This window comes from Schistocerca americana, chromosome 4 (assembly GCF_021461395.2).
Source record: "Schistocerca americana isolate TAMUIC-IGC-003095 chromosome 4, iqSchAmer2.1, whole genome shotgun sequence".
NCBI lineage: Eukaryota > Metazoa > Arthropoda > Insecta > Orthoptera > Acrididae > Schistocerca > Schistocerca americana.
The window spans coordinates 370,876,206-370,896,502 of record NC_060122.1 but is presented as its reverse complement, the minus strand read 5'-3'; the positions used below and the strand labels follow the sequence as shown (position 1 = coordinate 370,896,502).

The following is a 20,297-nucleotide window of genomic DNA, read 5'->3' as shown; positions in this document are numbered from 1 at the left end:
AATTTAAGAATTCTGGATCATTGCGAATCTTTTTCATGGAACTGAGGTGTTTAAGTGTTTGGGAGGACTTCTTAATACGTTCTGTTGTCCATCTGTTTTTGTGAGACGTTGATACAGACATGCACACTTTTGGAAATGCCTTTTCAAAGTTCAATTTAAACAATGTGGAGAATTTAGAGAATTTCATATTCACATTGGTTTCCTTATACACTTCATCCCACCTTTGTTTTTCTAGTTCTTTTGAAAAATCTTTTATTTTGATTTCTGATAGATATCATTTGTAGGCTTTTAGTGTAGGGAATGATTCGATGCCTGATTTGTTGTTACTTGACAGAGATGGTCCAAGATCTTTTACAGCTTCATCACATTTTTCCGTGTCCTTATTTGTGGCCACATGGTGAATTACTGGTGGAAGTAAAGCAGAAACAGGTTGTGAATCTTGCTTGGGTGACTCAGTACAGCATTTGCACGCAAAGCCAAAGGTTCCAGTCCTGGTCCAGCACACACTTTTAATCTTCCAGGAAGTTTTAGATATTACAATTTATTAGATTACACATATGTAAAAAAATACACACATTTTGTGTACATAATGCCAGAGGTAAGAAATTATTTTGGGAATTTGCCATTTGTTGGATTTTAGTGCCAGGAATAACTAATACAGTCTTTAACAAGTATGCCTGCAAATAGCATTTGATGTGGTTGACCATTGGCTTTGAGAAACATGTGCTCTCTCTCTCTCTCTCTCTCTCTCTCTCTCTCTCTCTCTCTCTCTCTCTCAAAAAGTCCATTGACAAATGTTCCCCTATTTTTCAATCTTTTTGCTGCAATGTTTTCACAAGTTCATTAATAATGCTTTACATACAGCCGACACCACAGAGGCCTTATGCGGTAGTGGAGACATCAGATGATTTCTGTAACAGAAGTTCACACATCTTAACGGGATGAAAGAATGAAAAAATTGCATGAAATGTAACAGAAAAATGGACATTGCATGTCAGATTGCTATCTACTACACTGCATTCTTGTGTTGTAACTTATTTACAAAATTTAGCTGTATTTTCTTGCCTAACATTTTATTTAAATTAAAGTTTGAGAAACACTAAGAAATCTGCAATGTATTTTTCAGTATCAAATAATTTATTTGTTTCTTTATATATTACTCATGTCTCTGCCATGTTTGAACAAAGTAAATAAAATATTCTAATCATTTAATTTTCTTACATTTCATATGTCTGAAAAATTGTACCATGTGTTTTACCTTCTGTTGTGTATATTATATGTGACTGTGGCACACAAGACCACAGTAGGACACAGTGTTTTTATATTGTTTTGTCTTACAGTCTCCATTCCCAGGAGATGATGAAGAAGAAGTTTTTGATTCAATTGTGAATGATGAAGTGAGATATCCCAGGTTCCTATCGTTGGAAGCAATTGCCATCATGAGACGTGTAAGATTATTTTCTGATTTCCTTTTTCCTTCATTCTTATTCTCTAATCATAATGTAAAGAGTTGATTAGTGTGATGAGTGCATTTATTATCTGTTTCTGTTGTAGCCATAGTTTGCAGTATCAAATGATAGTTCTTTGGGTCTCTTTAGCAGGCATATTGTCATCTCATGCAGATTCAGCTTTAGTGGCATCACATGGACTCTTCTAAAAATCTTCCGAAAACATATTACAGCATAACAATTTCTGGTTACGATTCTTCATTTGTACAGACATATTTGTTAATCGAAGAGTTCAAAGTGTGCTACTGGTTCGTAATGTCCAACGAGCACAGTGTTTCAGCAGTCGGACATGTCTCCACCGTCAGATGCATTGACAAATTGACTACCTGCATGCAGACAGCAGATTTATGTTCCCTTTTCCTGCCGGCTGTCTGATAAGCAGTTGCACCCGAGGGTGCACGTGTTGGTGGCGGAGGAGGTGATCACATCGGCATATATGGCTGGTGACACCTTGGAGGGTGCCTCAGTTGTGATGGAGCGGGCAGTCGAAATGTTGTGTTTGATCAGTGCCTGCTTCATTAGATGCAGCACAGATTACCAAACTTTGCTGAGACTATAGCTGCCGCCCTGGATGGTGACATTGTCCCCCGGTGCATACTTCAACGCCTCTAATGACAGCGTCGCAGTATTAGGAAGTTTGTGCATTGTGGACTGTTCAGTCGACAGATACACCGTGAATCTGAGGAATCACATCACATACCTTTACAAGGAGGAAATGTATCGCAGCATCACTAAATTTGGCAAGCTGCTCCACCGGAGATGCTGTTTGCCAAGTTCTCTTATATTTCAGAAGAGATGTTGTGCCAAAGTTCACCCATCACCTCGATTCAGCAGTAGCCAGGAGAATCGAGAAGCGGGCCAGCCATGCCTTAGTACATGAGAAGATACAATTTATCTGCTGGAGCTGTGAGGCTAACTCCCAGGAACTATTTAAACTTATGCTCACTTTAATTCCTGGAGCTGGGACTGAATTGATGGTGTTACCTGGGTTGCACTGATCCACATGTAGGAGGGCTACAGGACATCAAACATAGAGATTTTTACATCTTGTTGATAAACCGTCACTGGAAGCCCTCTGCATGTCTGTCATCATTCTGGCTGAGATGCAGTTGAGTGACCATGCAACTTCAGTTCTGGATAGGAGACTCAACTTTGCTCCCATCCCTAAGTTCACATGGGTAGTGGACGTCATCAAAACAGTTGAGCAAGTTGCAGCACGACTAAAGCCTGAAGCAGGTACATTGTGAATTGTGTTACGCTCTGATGATAACTAGGCCTACCAAGTCAAACATTACCAGCAGAGAGAGGGCGGCCATTCGTGACCTGAGAGTGTGCCCTGAGATTGTCATATTACCTGCTGAAAAAGACAACGCCACTGTTGTTCTCTCCTGCAAGGACTACATTGAGAAGATGCAGAGCCTGCTAGGTGATGACTCATACAGGGAGATCAATGCTGACCTCCACTAAGAAAGTGGGAAACAAAACTAGGGTTCTTCTCAAGGGCTCGGATTGACCAGAGGGAGACATCAAGAATTTGTCACAACAAGGACCTGTACTGCCAGGACTTCATGGAGTCCCCAAGGTCCACAGAGATGGGGTTCTGCCATACTCAGTTGTCAACATCATCAGGTCTTCTACACGTTTGCAAGCAAAGTTTCTGAAAGACATACTAGCATCTTATGTGGGGAAATGCCCCCATCATGTTCGCAGTTATGTGGATTTTTTAAATGTCTCAACAATTTCAGGCCGAAGGACCCAGATATTCTGATGAGTTTTGACAACATTCACTTATTGGCCAAAAATTTGTCAGGAAGAACATCTTTTTCAGGTAGGTCCTGAACTCTACACATTTTTTATGTAATGGACAACATTGTGAACAAAAAGTGGAAGTCGCAGTGGGCAACCTCTTCTTGCCTGAGATTGTGAATTTATAGATGGAGCACTTCTAGGGAAAAGCTCAGAAGTTATCCAAATGGAAGCTCGTGTGCTTTTTCCATTATGTAGATGACACATTCATCATCTGGCGCCATGGAAGGGATAAACTACATGACTCCCTCGCACATCTGGACTCCATTCATCCCAAAGTCAAATTGACTAAGAAGACTGAGGAAGAAGAAAGACGACTACCATTCCTTGATGACACGGTCAAGAGACAAGCTGATGGACCCTGGGCCACAGTGTGTAACAGAAGAAAACACATAGTGACCTGTACTTGCACACACACAAAGCAGGCACTGACATGCACAGAAGAATGATGTACTATAGTGGGGTGCACACGGAAAGGCAGATGGGTGAAGTGTTCTGTGCGGACAGAGGGGGGAAGTGCTTGAGATGTTGCCAATTTGCCCTTTTTATGTTGCCAGTACTGCTTTGTCAGCTGGCTGGGCACTAGTGCTCACCTGCACCTAGCAATATTGTTAGTCATCAAAGTTTCGCTATTCTAATGGATATGCTGTGCACCTAGTAAGGAATATTTTACTTTCATTTTAATTTAACATTTCAGGCAGACATTGTGAGCAGTTTGTCTTGCTATTTTCATGGATTCCAAACTGTTTCAAACTATTTTTGATTTACTGATCTACTGATCTGTGCGACAACAAAAATAATGTGTTTTTTCATTCTTGTACGTGATTCATCTTATTGAGATGAAATAGCATGAGTGGTTTCCTAAGTTAACAAGCGCCCTCTTCACCTTGTAGTAGAAACCATATGGAAGTGTTTGACAAATTGTCAGTAAATTCTTCGTTTATATTGCCATGAACATTTACTTCCTGCATAGATTAACTTATGTAGAAACGAATTCTAGTATCATAGCCACATAAATGAAAATATGCTATTGATATTGTAGACATCACAATTGTCTGCCACCATTTCAGAATGATCAGGCAGCAACAAAACTGGCAGATATTGAAATGATCTTGATTGCAAAAGTGAAAACTTGTGTTCTAGCAAATATGACAGCAATGAGAATGAATTTTAATAGGAGCTTGTCTCTACAAGAACTGCACTCCCTAGCGAAGTATACCTGAAGCAGCCAAACCAGGCATTCATGTAAAGAATATATGTAGAACTGAGCAAGGGAACTGAAATATATCTGAGTGAAAATATGAACGAAATACTTTGCGTTTCTCAACAGTGACATTATTGTTCATTGAAACAATGTTACCTGTTCATCAATACTTGCGCTTAATATATTCAAGTCAATCTTATGAACTACTTATATATTTGTTTTAAATATATTTTTCCCGCGTGGAATGTTTCCCTCTATATTATGAACTACTTATGTAAACAGTCTTGTAATTGCTCAGTTTGTCAAATCATTAATAGTAGTAATAATAATAATAATAATAATAATATTAAGAGTTACTATTAAAATCAGTCTTGATCACAAATTTATTTAGCAGAAAGTAATTGAATTACAGACAGCTTAAGAGTAAATGAGGCATTGCAAGGACAATTTTAAAATATTACTGGTAACAAACAGGAACCAGTGTATGAAAGTTACCAGAATAAATAAATTTGTGATCAAGACTGATTTTAATAGTAAGTATTAGTAATAACATTGATCACTGTCTGCTCCCACGATGTATTCAAAAGTGAATAATAATATTGTCGGATGTAAGAAGGTCTCAAGTGCTGATGGTTCCACACAGACTTAATTATGTTCATACATTCTGGGAATCCCGACGATTTTTCCCTGTTATCAACATAGATACTAAGATATCAGTCCCATGGATTCCAGGACATCCAAGAATTTTATAATTTCAAGTTTGAAGTCTGATAAGAAATCGCAAGAAAAATATATTTTTCATGTGATATAATTATTTTTATTGCCCCCCCCCCCCCCCCTTGCTTTAACTGTGAAATTTTCATAGGCCTCACTATGTGAGGTAAATTTCAACTCTATACGTCTACCTGTTCATTATAAGAGGGTTTTTACAGTCAGAAAGACAAGACAGGCAGATAAAAAAGTGATCCGATAATGGTTCTGTTTTTACCAATTGAGGTATGGAACCCAAAAAAGACCAGTTTTGTGAGATGTGAGAAATTATTTTCATGTATGCTGTATGATAGTATCTTGTGATCACTACTTGCCTCTATACAAATAAAATATAAAATTGCATAATCACTATTTCAGAGAGGGACTCATAGCTGTTAATAATATTTAATACGATCTTGGAATCAAGAGCCACACAGACAAAGTAATGATGAATTTAGGACTTTTTACCAAGTGCAGGACAATAAGTTGAAGCCGACTGTGATAAATCTGACTTGTGAAGGTTTATTATGAAAGGCTCCATAATACAGTCTCTTGTTGATAGTCTTCAGCTTGCAATTTTTCTGCATACCTTACACTAAATTGTGGCGCTCTCGATTGCTGCATGCACAGGACTCTTCAATTTTAAAAGTATTATTCATATTCATCTCTATGATGTAAGCTTTTAATTGTGCCCATGTTATCTTGATGGGATTGTAATGGCAATGGTATGGTGGAAATCTAATTGCTTGATGATGCCCTTGCTGTTTAGTAATCTCACCCGTCTCATAGGTACAATATGCTGGCACATGGCATTGACAAGCAGAATCAGTTAACTCTGATTCATGACAGATTGTGAGCCATGCTATTGCTCAATAACAAAGTGACTGTATCAGATTTCCATTTAGGGTGGTAGGGACTTTGTTCAGTTGCGTTGCATGGTCGCTGGCATTGTCATTACAATTATATTAATTTGGATGAAGATATGACAATAATTGTTTTGTAAACCATTGTTTAAATAAACTGTATGTCATCTCACTGTGGTTAACTATTAGTTTTCTCTCAGGAATAAACTCTGTGTCCACTGATCCTGCATGTACAATAATAACGTGACTACGGGTCCTTACTGGAAATTTAAGATCACCAAGCCCATCAATCATTTTCCAGCACATTGACATTGCATGGTTTTGGTCACATTCATTTCATGGAAATAATAAATGTAAAATGCCCTTCTGTCTTGAATCTCCTGTATTACTTTTAAAAATACAGTCCTTATAGCCACAATATTACTTCTCTCTATAAGAAATTTTCTCCCATCGTACATCTTATGGTATCAAAAGCCAATGTCCTTTAATAATGTTAACATTGTCCATAGACTGCAATTAAAATTAAAGTTCTCTTTTGTTACCAAAGCTAAATTGCCTGCTGTGTGTATTCATCTCTTTAATACATTTTAAATATTGTAGGACATAGAAAATTAATCTGGATTCAATACTTCTTACAATTGTCATTTCTGTGGCTATTTAAAAGATGCTGACCCACTCGATATGGTACACACATTTGTTTTGTTGGAGACACAATGCGCACTTCTCAGTCTCACACCACATACCTAAGCTGTTCTCTCCTGGCTGTTGGAAACATCGGGGCAAGCACAATTCAGTGATGAGTCGTGTGCTTCAGACTCTCTTTTGAAGAATTTATACTTGCAGAACATTAAAACTCTTGCTTGTTTGTGTAACACTTGGCTTTTCTCATCCATCAGCCATAACAAACACTTTGCAATCAATATGGCCACATACTCCGTTGAAGAGACCACCACTACATGTTCAAACTACATTCAGCCACTGCGTGAAGCAGATTGAAACAGTGAAACGATGTGTTTGGCTGGAGCATCGTCCCATCAACCACCTTCTTACCTGCACACCTCTATAAAAACTTTAGCACGCAGGATGCACATCATCTCTGATCAGAATGTCTTCTCTGGGTACTGTGTTCAGAAAAAAACATTGCTTGAAATGGTAAATAATGTTCACTCGGCACCTGTCCATTTCACTACCTGTGGAGATGGGCAAAGTCACTGAGAAAGAAGCAGCCAGTACCTTACCATAAAACTGTGCATTGGGAAATGTGGTACATACTGAAAAATCACTAAGTAAGAACTGTTTTTTGTTTGCCCAGTAAAACATGAATATTATTGAGGAACATGAAAGACCTTGGTTTACAGAAGGCCGGCATATATCGGATACTATACCAACATGGCAAGATATATATTGGGCAAACAGTGTGCATCATTGATGAGCAAAACTGAGAACACCAGTTGCACGTTTGACATATGTATACCAACAAGTCAGTGGTTGCAGTCCAGTATTTGCCCGAGACTCATGCAGTGGAATATGAACATACAATAGCAGACACTTCCAAATACTGGATAGGTTTGTTAAAGAAACCATGAAAATATGCATCAGGGACAGTCTCATCAGTCAGGACTGCAGCTATAATCTCAAAGAGGCTTGAGAACCAGCATTGGCACTTAATAAGAAGAAGCTTGGCAGACATGTTCTGGCAATCAGAGTGAATGCAGCATCTACGCCCACAATTCCATTACAAAGGTTCGACAAAGTTTCCTTCATTAGGGTGAGGGAAAAAGGAGATAGTGTTAGCGAGAACGGGTAGGATGGCGTCATTCAGGAACAGTGAGGTAATGGGAGGGGGGGAAGGGGGGGGGGGGGGGGAGTGAGGCAAAAATAAAGTGAATGGCATAGATGATGTGGTTAGGTCAAAGATCAGTTGCCGAAATCGGCTTTATTACATAAAGAGGGAGTATATGTTTTCCTCTTCTGGTTTTACATTGTGATGCAACACTTTTGTTCCCCTCTTTGTGCTGCCAAGGTTTTTGAACAAACGATCAATGTGGCTATGGGAGGTCCTTTATCTTACCTAACTGCAAACGTATTTACAGAAAGGATTCATTTTAAAATTCTAACCATTTTGATTGGCGGTGATCCAGCGACGGTATGCTATTTAATTACAGGATGTATATACAGCCACATCGGTTGCACAAAATTTTTGTCACTTGACCACGGTTCTGATTGCACTAGGGCAATCTTCATGAGAATAGAAAAATTACATGGAATACTTTAAAAATATAATGACATGGCTTGAAATAAAATACACTTAATAGGATTACTTCCATAATTTATGTACAAATAGAATGTACTTACATGTAATCACACCATGGTTAAAAACTCTAAGAAAAAAGTGCTCTTGTCAAACAGAAATATTACAGGAATAAAAACTAAAATGTAAAAGTATAACATGATTGTCAAATTGATAAAATACTCAATGGAATAATGACAGCCGCAAGGTTGCTTAGGACCAAGTGCGGCATAACACAGCCACTACCGTCAGACTAAACGGCTAACAGGCCGAGGCAGCCACGAAAAGAGATTCGCGCCATCTATCAGGAAGTAATCGAATTACAGACAACTTAAGAGTAAATGAGGCATTGCAAGGACAATTTTAAAACATTACTGGTAAGAAACAGGAACCAGTGTATGAAAGTTACAACATAACGTAACAGTCTTTTTTACAAAAGAGAATACAGTTCAGGTAGTATACAGAGAAAACTTAAAATTGAAAGGGAAAATGATATTTAGGAGACTAAATTGAGGAGATATTGCCATTCAGACAATTTTAACTAGCGGCTCTATACGTGAAAAAAGTTTTAGTTGCGTAATTTCAACTGTTCGTTAAGAATGAGACTGTCCTTCAGAGATAGGTGTTTAAAAAGTTCTAGCTCTTTTAAGATCTATCTATTTGACAGTCATGTTATACTTGTACATTTTAGTTTTTATTCCTGTGATATTTCTATTTGATGAGAGCACTTTTGCTCAGACCTTTTTAACCATGGTGTGATTACATGTAAGTACATTCTGTTTGTATGTAATTTATCCAAGTAATTCTATTAAGTGTATTTTATGTCAGGCCATATCATTGTATTTTTTAGGTATTCCATGCAATTTTTATTCTGATGAAGGTTGCCCTAGAGCAGTCGAAACTATGGTCAAGTGACAACTGATGTGGCTGTGTATACATCCTGTCATTAAATAGCATACGATTGCTAGATCACAGCCATGAACACTGAATACAGGTATGGCAGTTAATTTCAATAAACAGTGCGAAGTGAGGGAACTTAAACCGAATTATGTGAAGTGTTATCTGAACTTTAAGCAATAAGAACCAAATATTTTCAAACATTCAGTGCAAAAAGTCATGTCTGAAAAATAAATGTCATGTATACTAAGAAGGATGCATTAAATGAAAACACTTATTATTTGTACTTAGAATTAACAAACATTTTTAAGGTTGATTATAATATTGAAATTGATGATTTTTGGGTTCCACATTAATGAAAGCTTAGCCAACTGTAGACAAAACATTCTCATTAGACACGAAAAGAAATTAAGCAAACTGCAATGCCTTCTACCTGTAAAATCATGTAATCTACCTCGTTTTAGAAAAAGTGAACATAAATTCTACGACAGGATTTTAAATAAAACAGACATTAATTTTACAAAAGCTGAGATGTTGTTACTGGAGAAAGGCTTAAATTATAGTGTCATGCCTCAGATATCCAACCGAAATGTACCAGAAAATTTTCTTGTTGATTTAAAATCAGGCCTAGACAGTGTAAAAAATTGACAGTTTCCATCAGACTAGAGTACACGACATTTGTAATATTGTCAGCAAAAACCTAACTAAATCTCATAATTTTGTTAACTCTGACAAAAAACTAATTAAAACCATAAATACCAAGCTTGTAGAAAAAGATGCTTTGGTAATGAAGGCTGGTAAGGGTAATACCATTGTCATTGCTAGTAAACAAGAATATGTTACAAAAACTCTACAGTTCTTTGAGGGAAACGATGTTTTCGAGCTAGATGAGGACCCACGCCAACTTTGCAGAAAGAAGTCAGAACCGCAATTAACAATGCTAGATCTCTTCTTAAACCTTTTCAAAAAAAGTAGCTAATCAACATGAATCCTCAACCGCGTAACTTACAAGCTCAGTTTAAAGTCTGTTAAAAAGACCATCTGATCTGCCCATTTTCCAACAGTATGAATAGTGCCTATCACGACTTAGCCAAATTTCTGCAAGACATTTTGAAAAAATCGTTTGTTTTCCATAATAATTATTCTGTTTCCGATTATGAAGATTTAGTTAGTAAAATTAAAGACATTCACTGTGATAGGGATACGAAATTACTTTCTTTTGACATTAAAAATCTTTACACAATTGTGCCAATACATGCAACCTTAGACATAGTAGAAAAAAAATTACATTTGTTCAAAAAAGACTTATCTGATCAGCAAATCACCGATCTTATGAATTTACTTCATATTGTAGTGAAATACAATTATTTTGAGTTTAATAGAAAACTATATCAACAACTAGCTGGCCTTGCAATGGGGAACCCCTTAGCAGGAGTCCATGCAGATGTGTTCATTAATTCCTTAAAGTGAAATTTTTCAATAATTTCTCAGCATCAACTGTAGTCATTCTTTCATATGCTAGATACATCGACGACATCTTGATTGTTTACAAAGGGCCTAAGGACAGTATTGATTGAGTTTTCAATATGTTTAATGGTTTTCACAAAAATATTTCTTTCACTTATGAACGTGGAAATGAGTTCCAGCAGTTAAACTTTCTAGATCTCACTCTTATGATAGTGTACAACAAAATTAGTTTCAATATCTCTTGTAAAGAAACTAGTTCTTATGAAATTATACCTTTCACTTCGGCACACCTGTATTCTCATAAGAAAGCCTTTTTTCATTCAGCTATCCATAGAGCCACCTCCACCTCCATTTCTAGTGAAAATCTCAATTCTGAAATCAATCTGATTAAAACTACTTGCAATCAGTAATGGCTATGACTCTTCCATAGTAAATATTTTTAGTAGTAAAACCAATAAGAGAATCACCACCCTAGACATTCCTAATAATGAATCTAATGAAAAGAGAAAAATTTTCTCTATACTATTTCTGGGTCCAGTTTCTTACAAAATAATTATAACTTCCTTCTCCACAAAGGTAATTCTTTAAAAAATAACGTCATATATAACTTGAAACCAGTGCTTTCCCCTATGCAAAATTCTGGTGCTTGTAAAATTATTTGCGAGAATTGTTCCGCCTATTACATAGGGCAAACAGGCCGAGCTGTTTCAATAAGATTCAAGGAACACCTTCTAGGCAAAAAAGGCACCAGTGTTCACAATTCAACTTTCACTGACCATTTATTAATCACAAGGCATAATCCTAAAAGATATAAAAGATGTCCAGATCTTGCACTCAGAGAAAAAAGGCTTTAGGCTTAACATCTTAGAAGGGCTAGAAATTTTTAAACGCCTATCTCTGAAGGACAGTCTCATTCTTAATGAACAGTTGCAGTTACGCAACAAAAACTTTTTTCAAGGTATAGAGCTGCTAATTAAAATTGTCTGAATGGCGATACTCTCCTCATTGTAGTCTCCTACATATCGCTTTCCCTTCCAATTTTAAGTTTTCTCTGCATATTACCTGAACAGTATTTTCTTTTGTAAAAAAAGAGTGTTAAGTTATGTTGTAGCTTTCATAAACTGGTTCCTGTTTGTTACCAGTAATGTTTAAAATTGTCCTTGCAATGCCTCATTTGCTCTTAAGTTGTCTGTAATTCGATTACTTCCTGCTAGATGGCACAAATCTGTTTTCGTGTCCACTTGGTGGCTGCCTCGGCCTGTTAGCCATTTAGTTTGACAGTAGCAGCTGTGTTATGCCACTCTTGGCCCTGAGCAACCTTGCGGCTATCATTATTCCATTGAGTATTGTATCTATTTGACAATCGTGTTATACTTTTACATTTTAGTTTTTATTCCTGTAATATTTCTGTTTGACGAGAGCACTTTTGCTCAGATGTTTTTAACCATGGTGTGATTACACATAAGTACATTCTGTTAGTACATAAATTATCGAAGTAATCCTATTAAGTGTATTTTATTTCAAGCCATGTCATATTTTTTAAATATTCCATGTAATTTTTTAGTCTGACGAAGATTGCCCTAGTGCAGTCGAAACCATGGTCAATTGACAAAAATTTTGTGCAACCGATGTGGGTGTATATATATCCTGTAATTAAATAGGATTCATTGTAGTTAGTGAGGACTGGATTCTTTGTCCAGGGATATGTCTATGTAGGAGTAGCAACAAGACTATATTTGTTAAGAGATGATGTCATAGGACTCACTAGCAAGTTTAAAGCTAGTATGCAGAGCTCAGTTCTGACCTCTACATCACAAATTATGGAAGAATGTGACGATTCCAAATTTATACAAACATTTCGTCCTACTGCTTTTTGGTCTTGTGTATGAGAAACTGGAGCATATGAATGAAATGTGAAACTATTTCCTAACGTAAAGCCTTTTGCTTGTAGTAGGCCAAATAGGTATTTCGTATTGGTACTTCGTGAATTATATTCTGTCGTATTATAAAAATGATCATTATTTCCAAAACAGTCTCTCTTATTTGGTGTGTGTTACAATTGATGCAATATTAGAAAGGCATATTTTGTTTTGTCCAGCACACAGTGACCAAATAGACGTAATCAGATCGAGAAACCACACCAGTCTTGGGTACTATTTGTATTAACAGCTTTTCAGTATTAGACAACGACATTTCTATTTTTCATGTAGCAAAACGTGACGAACTTTGATAAGGTAATAGTTCTTTCGCAGAAAGGAAAGCACACCATGTAAAGCTGTAGTAAGATTAGAGAGAAAAATGGCTAGGGCCTAAGGATTGAAGAAAAGTGTACTGTCTTGCCTGTATCTTGTCTTTACTGATTTAGGTATCCTATGTTTAATTTTATGTCACACAGAAGAGCAAGTTATTAGCTAATAGGTGATAAAGAGTCCAGATTTTCTGAAGAATTCTTGTTCTCCTTGTTACAAATAATCCTACCCAGTACTAATTGCGAGGTGTTTTTTAAAAAATAAAAGTGGGCAGGATGTCAAACCGGCCGAGTGGGAGCAGGAAAGACACTACAGGACATTTTAATTTCCACTGTCCTGAAATAGTTTGATGGCATCCATTACCAAAAATACACATTTGAGTTCCACAGAGTGAAGTACAGTGACGTGCAGTATAAGAATGTTTGAAGAAGCGTGGCACTGCACTGCACTCTTGAGACCAAATAAAGTGTCTTACATTTCCTCGAAGAGATATGCTTTATGTATCAGACTCTTCAGAAAGATGTGCCCTATAAAATGAACTTATTTTTCAAAAAGTTTTTTTCTTTTTTTTTTCAAATGCGCAGAGCTGTGTGAGGTATAGTGGTTGGGTGGGGAGAGAGGTAGTCTCCCACGCGACCCGTGTTTACTTTTAGTGATTTTTCTGTTTCCTCTTCGTTTACTGCTCTCACATCAAATGAAAACAAGACGGATTTCTGTGGCTGAGAGCTATCAAGTGAATTAAAATACATTCACATAATTACGAAAGGATAAAATATGTTACTAGTTTTAGATTTTATTTTATTTCCACCTTCCTGACAGTCAAGCGTTAATCGCCTTGCAGAACAATAGAGTTATTTTTGTCGGTTTGCTAATGAAATTTGGCTTTTCTTAAGCTTTCGTGCTGAGGCACTCAATTATTTGGAACGAAGTGTTTAACTCCATACTATGGGCTAGTTTCAACTGTTTGCTGCATTTCAAGTGCACATTTTCATCTTCTAGCACATATGGCATTATGCCATAATAAAGAACCAAACATGAGATAACACAGTACTGGTACTCCAAGAAAATTTATGTCCCGAAAACCACGCTGAAAAGCTTCATAACAGGTCTAGGCGTACGTCATTGGGAATCTGGACGTACGAATGTGCACTGTAAGGCGAACTATGCGTTTTGGTATTCGAAATTCCGACGCTCTTGGAGTATCCTCTGATGTCTTGTTTCTTTTATGACATAATGTAAGATCTTTTAATGTTTTATGCGTATGAGCATACGGGCTTCCTACGTCACCGTAGCTGCGCAAGCGTTGTGACTCCTCTTATCTAGCGCTCTCTGGCAACTGCTGAGATGAATCTATTTCTAACATGTCGCGGGAAAATATTTTGAACTGTTGTTCGAAAAGTGTTAGTATCAAAGTAATTTTGTCTTTTACGCAAGATGAATTATGTGCAAGAATGTATGATGAATTTCTTAAATCACAAAGTGTTTGCTCTCTTTTAAAATTCAACTCTTTGATGATGATCCATTTAGAGGAATTTCGAGCCCAGAAGATCAGAGATTTATGTTGGTATTAAAAATTTTACTGGCGCGTTTGTGTGATGTATCTTAAAGAATAACATGCGCAGAACATATCAATATTATATGTGAAAGCTTAGCTTCTCTTGTAGCTTATTAATCATAGAGACAAATGTTATATGTGAAAGCTTTGCTTTTCTTGTAGCAACACTATGTATATTAATTTAAACCATCAACTTTTACTGTTAGTGGTATTCGAATTTATACTTTCGTAATACGAAAAGATGTAGTGTACATTTTGCTGCACATCTAAGATCTTTCCAAAACGTGAGTTTTTTTCCCCCTGGGTTTTGCTTTCTAAAGTGCTGGGAAATTCTATGCTGCTGTATAAAACCATATCCATTCAAAGGATAAGTTTTACAGTTCTGAGGGAAAGTATACTGTCACTTAACACAAAAAAAGTGTATTTTCACCCGGGAGAAAATGTATTTTGAACCGGGAGTCCCGGGAAAAATCCGGGAATTTTTTTTCCTTGTCCACGTATACACCCTGTTATTATTTCCAAATATTTATCATCATATTTACTTTTTTCGTAGAATTTGGTTCTGAAATCTTTCACTTAATCTGTAATTCACATTCTGTACTGGGGCGCCAAAATCGCAGTGTTACTGCTGCTTGAAGTGTGAGGCAGTTATATGGGGTTGCAGCATAAGTTCGTAGTGTTTTCCATAAGATTCATAAGCACAATGGAGGGGTAACTTTTCGATTCTGCAGCTGTAGAAATAACATGGTTTTGGGGCGAAGAACTTGTTGAGTGCATTTTCTTCTAGAAAGGAAGTTCCTCGGAGCTTGTTGAATTAAACCTGGGGGCACAAGATCAGATGAATAAGGTGGGAGCGGAATGACTGCACAACCCAACTCCTGTATAGAGTCCCCCCCCCCCCCCCCCAGGCCCCCCACCCCCTCCATAGTCTTCCTGGTCATCGTACATGGCACAAACGTTTCTGGTTGCTTCTGCTGCATCACCCCTCTATTGAACTCGGAACAGAAGAATACATTGGAAATGTTCAGATTTCTCCACTTGGAACTCCATTTTCTATAATCTTGGATTGTGTTTGCAAGACATTTCAATTGCTTGATTACTTGCACCTCAGGGAATCAATTCATAGTACACCACACTGTCACTGTTCCACCAGATGCATAACATAATCTTTTGTGGATGCACACAGGTCTGTGTACAGGGAGTTTATGCTTTGTTTGGACTCAACCATTCATTTCTTTTCCTTACGTAAGCATAAAGACACCAATCCTCATCACCAATTATGATACAGGATAGGAATGGTCGGTGTTGTTCACAAGCCAATTGATAATGAGCAGGTGGAGATGCACCTATGACCACCCACTGATTTTTGTGATTTTGGCTTAGAGCATGTGGCACACATACACCTTATTTTTGAACCTTCCCCACTGTATGAAAATGTCGCATGGTGGAGTGGAATGATCATAGTTCATCATCACGTTTGACAGTTCTCAAGTACACTGACATGGATCATTGTGGCTTGATGTGTTTAAACGATCTTGATCAAACACCATAGGTCTTCCTCAATGTGTGAAAGTTACTGATACCAAACTGTTCCTCCTTAAAACGAAAAATCCATTTTCTTGCTGTGCTCTGTCACGTGGCATTAACCCCGTACTTGGCACAAACGTTTCTGGTTGCTTCTGCTGCATCACCCCTCTATTGAACTCGGAACAGAAGAATACGTTGGAAATGTTCTGGTTTCTCCACTTGGAACTCCATTTTCTATAATCAGCAGCTCCACTCACTGTCTCCAAATGACAAAATGAGAATGTGTAAACCCTAATAACAACAGTGAATTGCAGATAAAAAATGATAAATAAACTCATGGCAAATGGAACACAAACATGTAAAACAAAGACACTACAAACTTATGCACCAATCTAATATAATAGTTTGACAGGAGACTTCTCACAGTGACCCTTGTACATCATGCACTGATCTTCCTAACTTCAGCACCAAAGTTGTAATAACTGCTTTCAATTCGAAAAATGTTATATCATTTATGCCACATTGCAGGAGTAACCTATTTTCTTCTGCTTTAAATATAGTGACAGTTCATACTAGTTCGACATGATCATGTTTCCACTTGCAAGATCAGTATCCAACTCGAAAGCTCATCTCTCTTCAATAATATATATATTTTTTCTGTTTTTTTGAGTCCTTCGGAAGCCCGCACATCTCAAGGGCAGGATTGACAAGCCACGGAATACTTATTTCCTCATTTGAGCATGTATTTCCTCACGCTAAATTGCTGTAACCACCGATGGAGGTGCTGATTGTCCGTCAATAAGGCTCACCACACACACAATAAAAATAAAACCAACACACACTTATCTGTACATTTATATTAGTGGATCATTATATAATTGCACTTGTCCTCTTGTGGCCATCTACCTCTGCATCCACATCTGCATCTACATAGATCTCCGTGTGCCACTGTACTGTGTGTGGTGGAGTGTAGACTGTGATACTACAAGTAATTTCCTCCTCTTTTCCACTCGCAAACAGAGGGAGTGAAAATGACTGTATACATGCCTCCATATGAGCCCCAATTTCACAAATCTTATCTTTATGGTCCTTACTTGCAAAGTATGTTGGCGAGGCAGTAGAATCGTTCGGCAGTCAGCTTCAAGTGATGGTTCTCTAAATTTTCTCAGAAGTATTTCTCGAAAAGAACATCACCTTTGCTATAGAGATTCCCATTTGAGTTCCTGAAGCATCTGCTTAAAACTTCACGTTGTTTGAACCTACCGCTAACAAATCTACCAGCCCACCTCTGAATTGCTTCGATGTCTTCCTTCAATCCGACCTGGTACGAATTCCAAACACTCGAGCAGTACTCAAGAATAGGTTGCTCCAGCATTCTATATGTGGTATCCTTACAGGTGAACCACGCTTTCCTAAAATTCTCCCAATAAATCAAACATGACCATTTGCCTCCCGTAGCACATTCCTCTCGTGCTCGTTCCATTTCATATTGGTTTGCAGTGTCAAGCAGGGCACTAGTAACACTATAACCAAACAGTACAGCTTTGTTCTTCCTACCCATCCACATTAACTTACATTTTTCCACATTTAGAGCTAGCTGCTATTCACCACACCAACTAGAAATTTTGTCTACATCACCTTGTATCTTCCTGCAGTCACTCAACTTCAACACTTTACCGTACACCACAGTATCATCAGCAAACAACTGCAGATTGCTGCCCAACCTGTCCGCCAAATCATGTATGCGTATAGAGAAGAATAACGGTCCCATCGTAGTTCCTGGGGCACTACTAACGAAACGCTTATCTCTGATGAACATTCCCCATCAAGAACAGCATACTGGGTTATATTACTTAAGAAGTCTTTGAGCCACTCGCGTATCTGTGAACTTATTCCATGTGCTCGTACCTTCGTTAACAGCCTGCACTGGGGCAACGTGTCAAATGCTTTACAGAAATCTAGAAATATGGACTGTGCCTGTTGCCCTTCATCCATAGTTCGCAGTGTATCATTGTCAGAAATACACATTACAGTAAGCAAGTACAGTGGTGACTAAGGAAAACACATCACACCATAAATGATTTCAAGACAGTTGCACATAGACTATCAAATGGGTCAGTGTGTCTTCATGAGATATCATGAGAAAAGCTGATGATAAGCTGACCTCACGCCCATGTGCAGTAATAATGTGGTTGACTAATTGGAAGAATATTATTCTGTGTTTCTATTTCCTTAATATATACATAACTTAGATTGCGATTATCATTTATCGTTAAGAATACGTAAGGATGTGTCTCTCCTATGAAGTGGTATGTATCGCTGCAAGAGGAAGATAGATGTATAATAACTGCTTTTCTTCCTTGTGCTGGTAGTGTGTCCTCAAAAATGTGAGAGCCTTAAAAAGACTTGTCAAGACTATGTTCCATCTGCCATTCAAGACTCCAGCGATTTTTGGCTCTATTAGAATAGTTTGAAACAGAAGTCGAAGTGTGCATAACATTATGTATTCCTGCGGCAATAGATTAGACAATTTTTATAGCCCAAGGCACTTGTATGGAACATCGTCACTACACAAGACTTCAGTATCCAGAAAAGTCTGACATGGTGGAGCACTGTTCAGCTGAGGGGTGCTGGATGACTAATGAGGACACGCAGACAGTTGCTGTTGTGTCTCTTTACTGCGACAGTGTCCTTAGATGAGTGACAGAGATTAAATTATCGGATATTCTCATTAACTGGGACAATGGCTTCCAGATCAGCAAGACGTGGAGCCCTGTTTTACCTTGTACTGCCCCACAAGGTTTGTGGTACAGTTGGCAACAGATTTAGTGTCAGTTGGCTATATTGCAATATATTGTTCCTTCCTGCAGTCCCTCCAATGGTGCTCTCTGCAACTTTGCTGAGAGGCAGCACTGGTGGCTTCTGGCGCATGCGCGGTGGGGGTTCTGTAGCGTATATAGTAGTGACAAGACAAAGCTCTGGTCTCTCATCGCTCAGCTTTAGCATCTGAGAATGGTGGCCAGTTGGAATTCCAAAATCACTTTTCAGATTGATTTTAGCATCTGACTGGGAATTAGACAAATAAACCTACACCGATTTTTTCCCACTATGGTATGTTGTACTCAGGTATAAGGGTAGAAGCAGACTTAATTGGACAATCTCACTTCATTCATGAGACATTTTCCAGATGCAACCATAACGTATCAATATTTCATTTTGGAAGTGTTTGATGTTTCATTTCATAGCAGCATGTAGTGTTTTAAAAATGATGAATGCAGCTATTGTCTTGCTTGTATCATTGTTTAGAACACTTCCATTTAATCCACAGTTTATTTAAAATAAACAAAAGATGAATTTTTCTCACCCTTTTTTTTTCTTTCTGAGGTTATTAACATCATGGCCGCCACATTGTAGTGGTGCAGTTGTTGTTTATTGGAAGGTGTTGACATGTTTAATCTTAACAAACAACTCAGGAACTGTGTTGGATAACGTGAAGTTAGTTTTTTCAAACTTTTAGACGGAGTGCATTTAAATCACAAAACACAATACATGAATAAGACTAAATTATAACTTGTTAGTTACTTTATTATATATTAAATTCAAGTGGCTGAACTAAAATGCTGACCACGTCTTTTATGTCTGGGAGTGCTGAAAGGGAACCACCAATTCTTAGCAACATTTCTAGATGTGAAGTTGTGGAGCCATATAAGCATCACACATCTATAGTAATTATCATAATTTGTTTTCTCCTACTTTAGCAGAACCTTTGATGCACCATTTCCTGTGATCCATTGCCTCCTTTTAATGTTGTAGTATGTGATGCCTTCCAACACACTATCCAAGATCTGAAATCTCTTCCTCCATTGTTTCTTCTAACTCTGTTTTTATAAGCCCCCTCATGCTTCCTTAATAGATGCGCAAACCATTTTCTTTTCCTTCTTTTAATTACATTCATTAACTGTCTTTGCTCTCACTATCTTCTCAGTTCCTCCTCATTTTTCATTCATCCAACTTATTCTTTTCATCCTCTCCCATGTCCACATGTCAAAAGCCTCCAGCTTTGCTCTTTATTTCTTCCTCGCTGTCTACATTTCAGCACCATACAGGAAGCAATGCTGCTATAAAAACCATTTTCTTGGTCTTTTCCTCAAATCTTTGTCAAAAATTATCAAGTCTTTTCT

At 37.7% G+C, this 20,297-nt stretch overlaps 1 protein-coding gene across 3 annotated transcripts in view; it reads left to right on the top strand.

The window, feature by feature from the left end:
- Positions 1 to 20,297, top strand: part of LOC124612286 (serine/threonine-protein kinase N) — a 311,276-nt gene that overhangs the window by 287,298 nt on the left and 3,681 nt on the right. For all 3 annotated transcript variants that reach the window (XM_047140393.1, XM_047140394.1, XM_047140392.1), the window contains one exon: positions 1,341 to 1,448. In XM_047140393.1, coding sequence (XP_046996349.1) covers positions 1,341 to 1,448 — 108 coding nt within the window. The remainder of the gene's footprint in view (positions 1 to 1,340; positions 1,449 to 20,297) is intronic.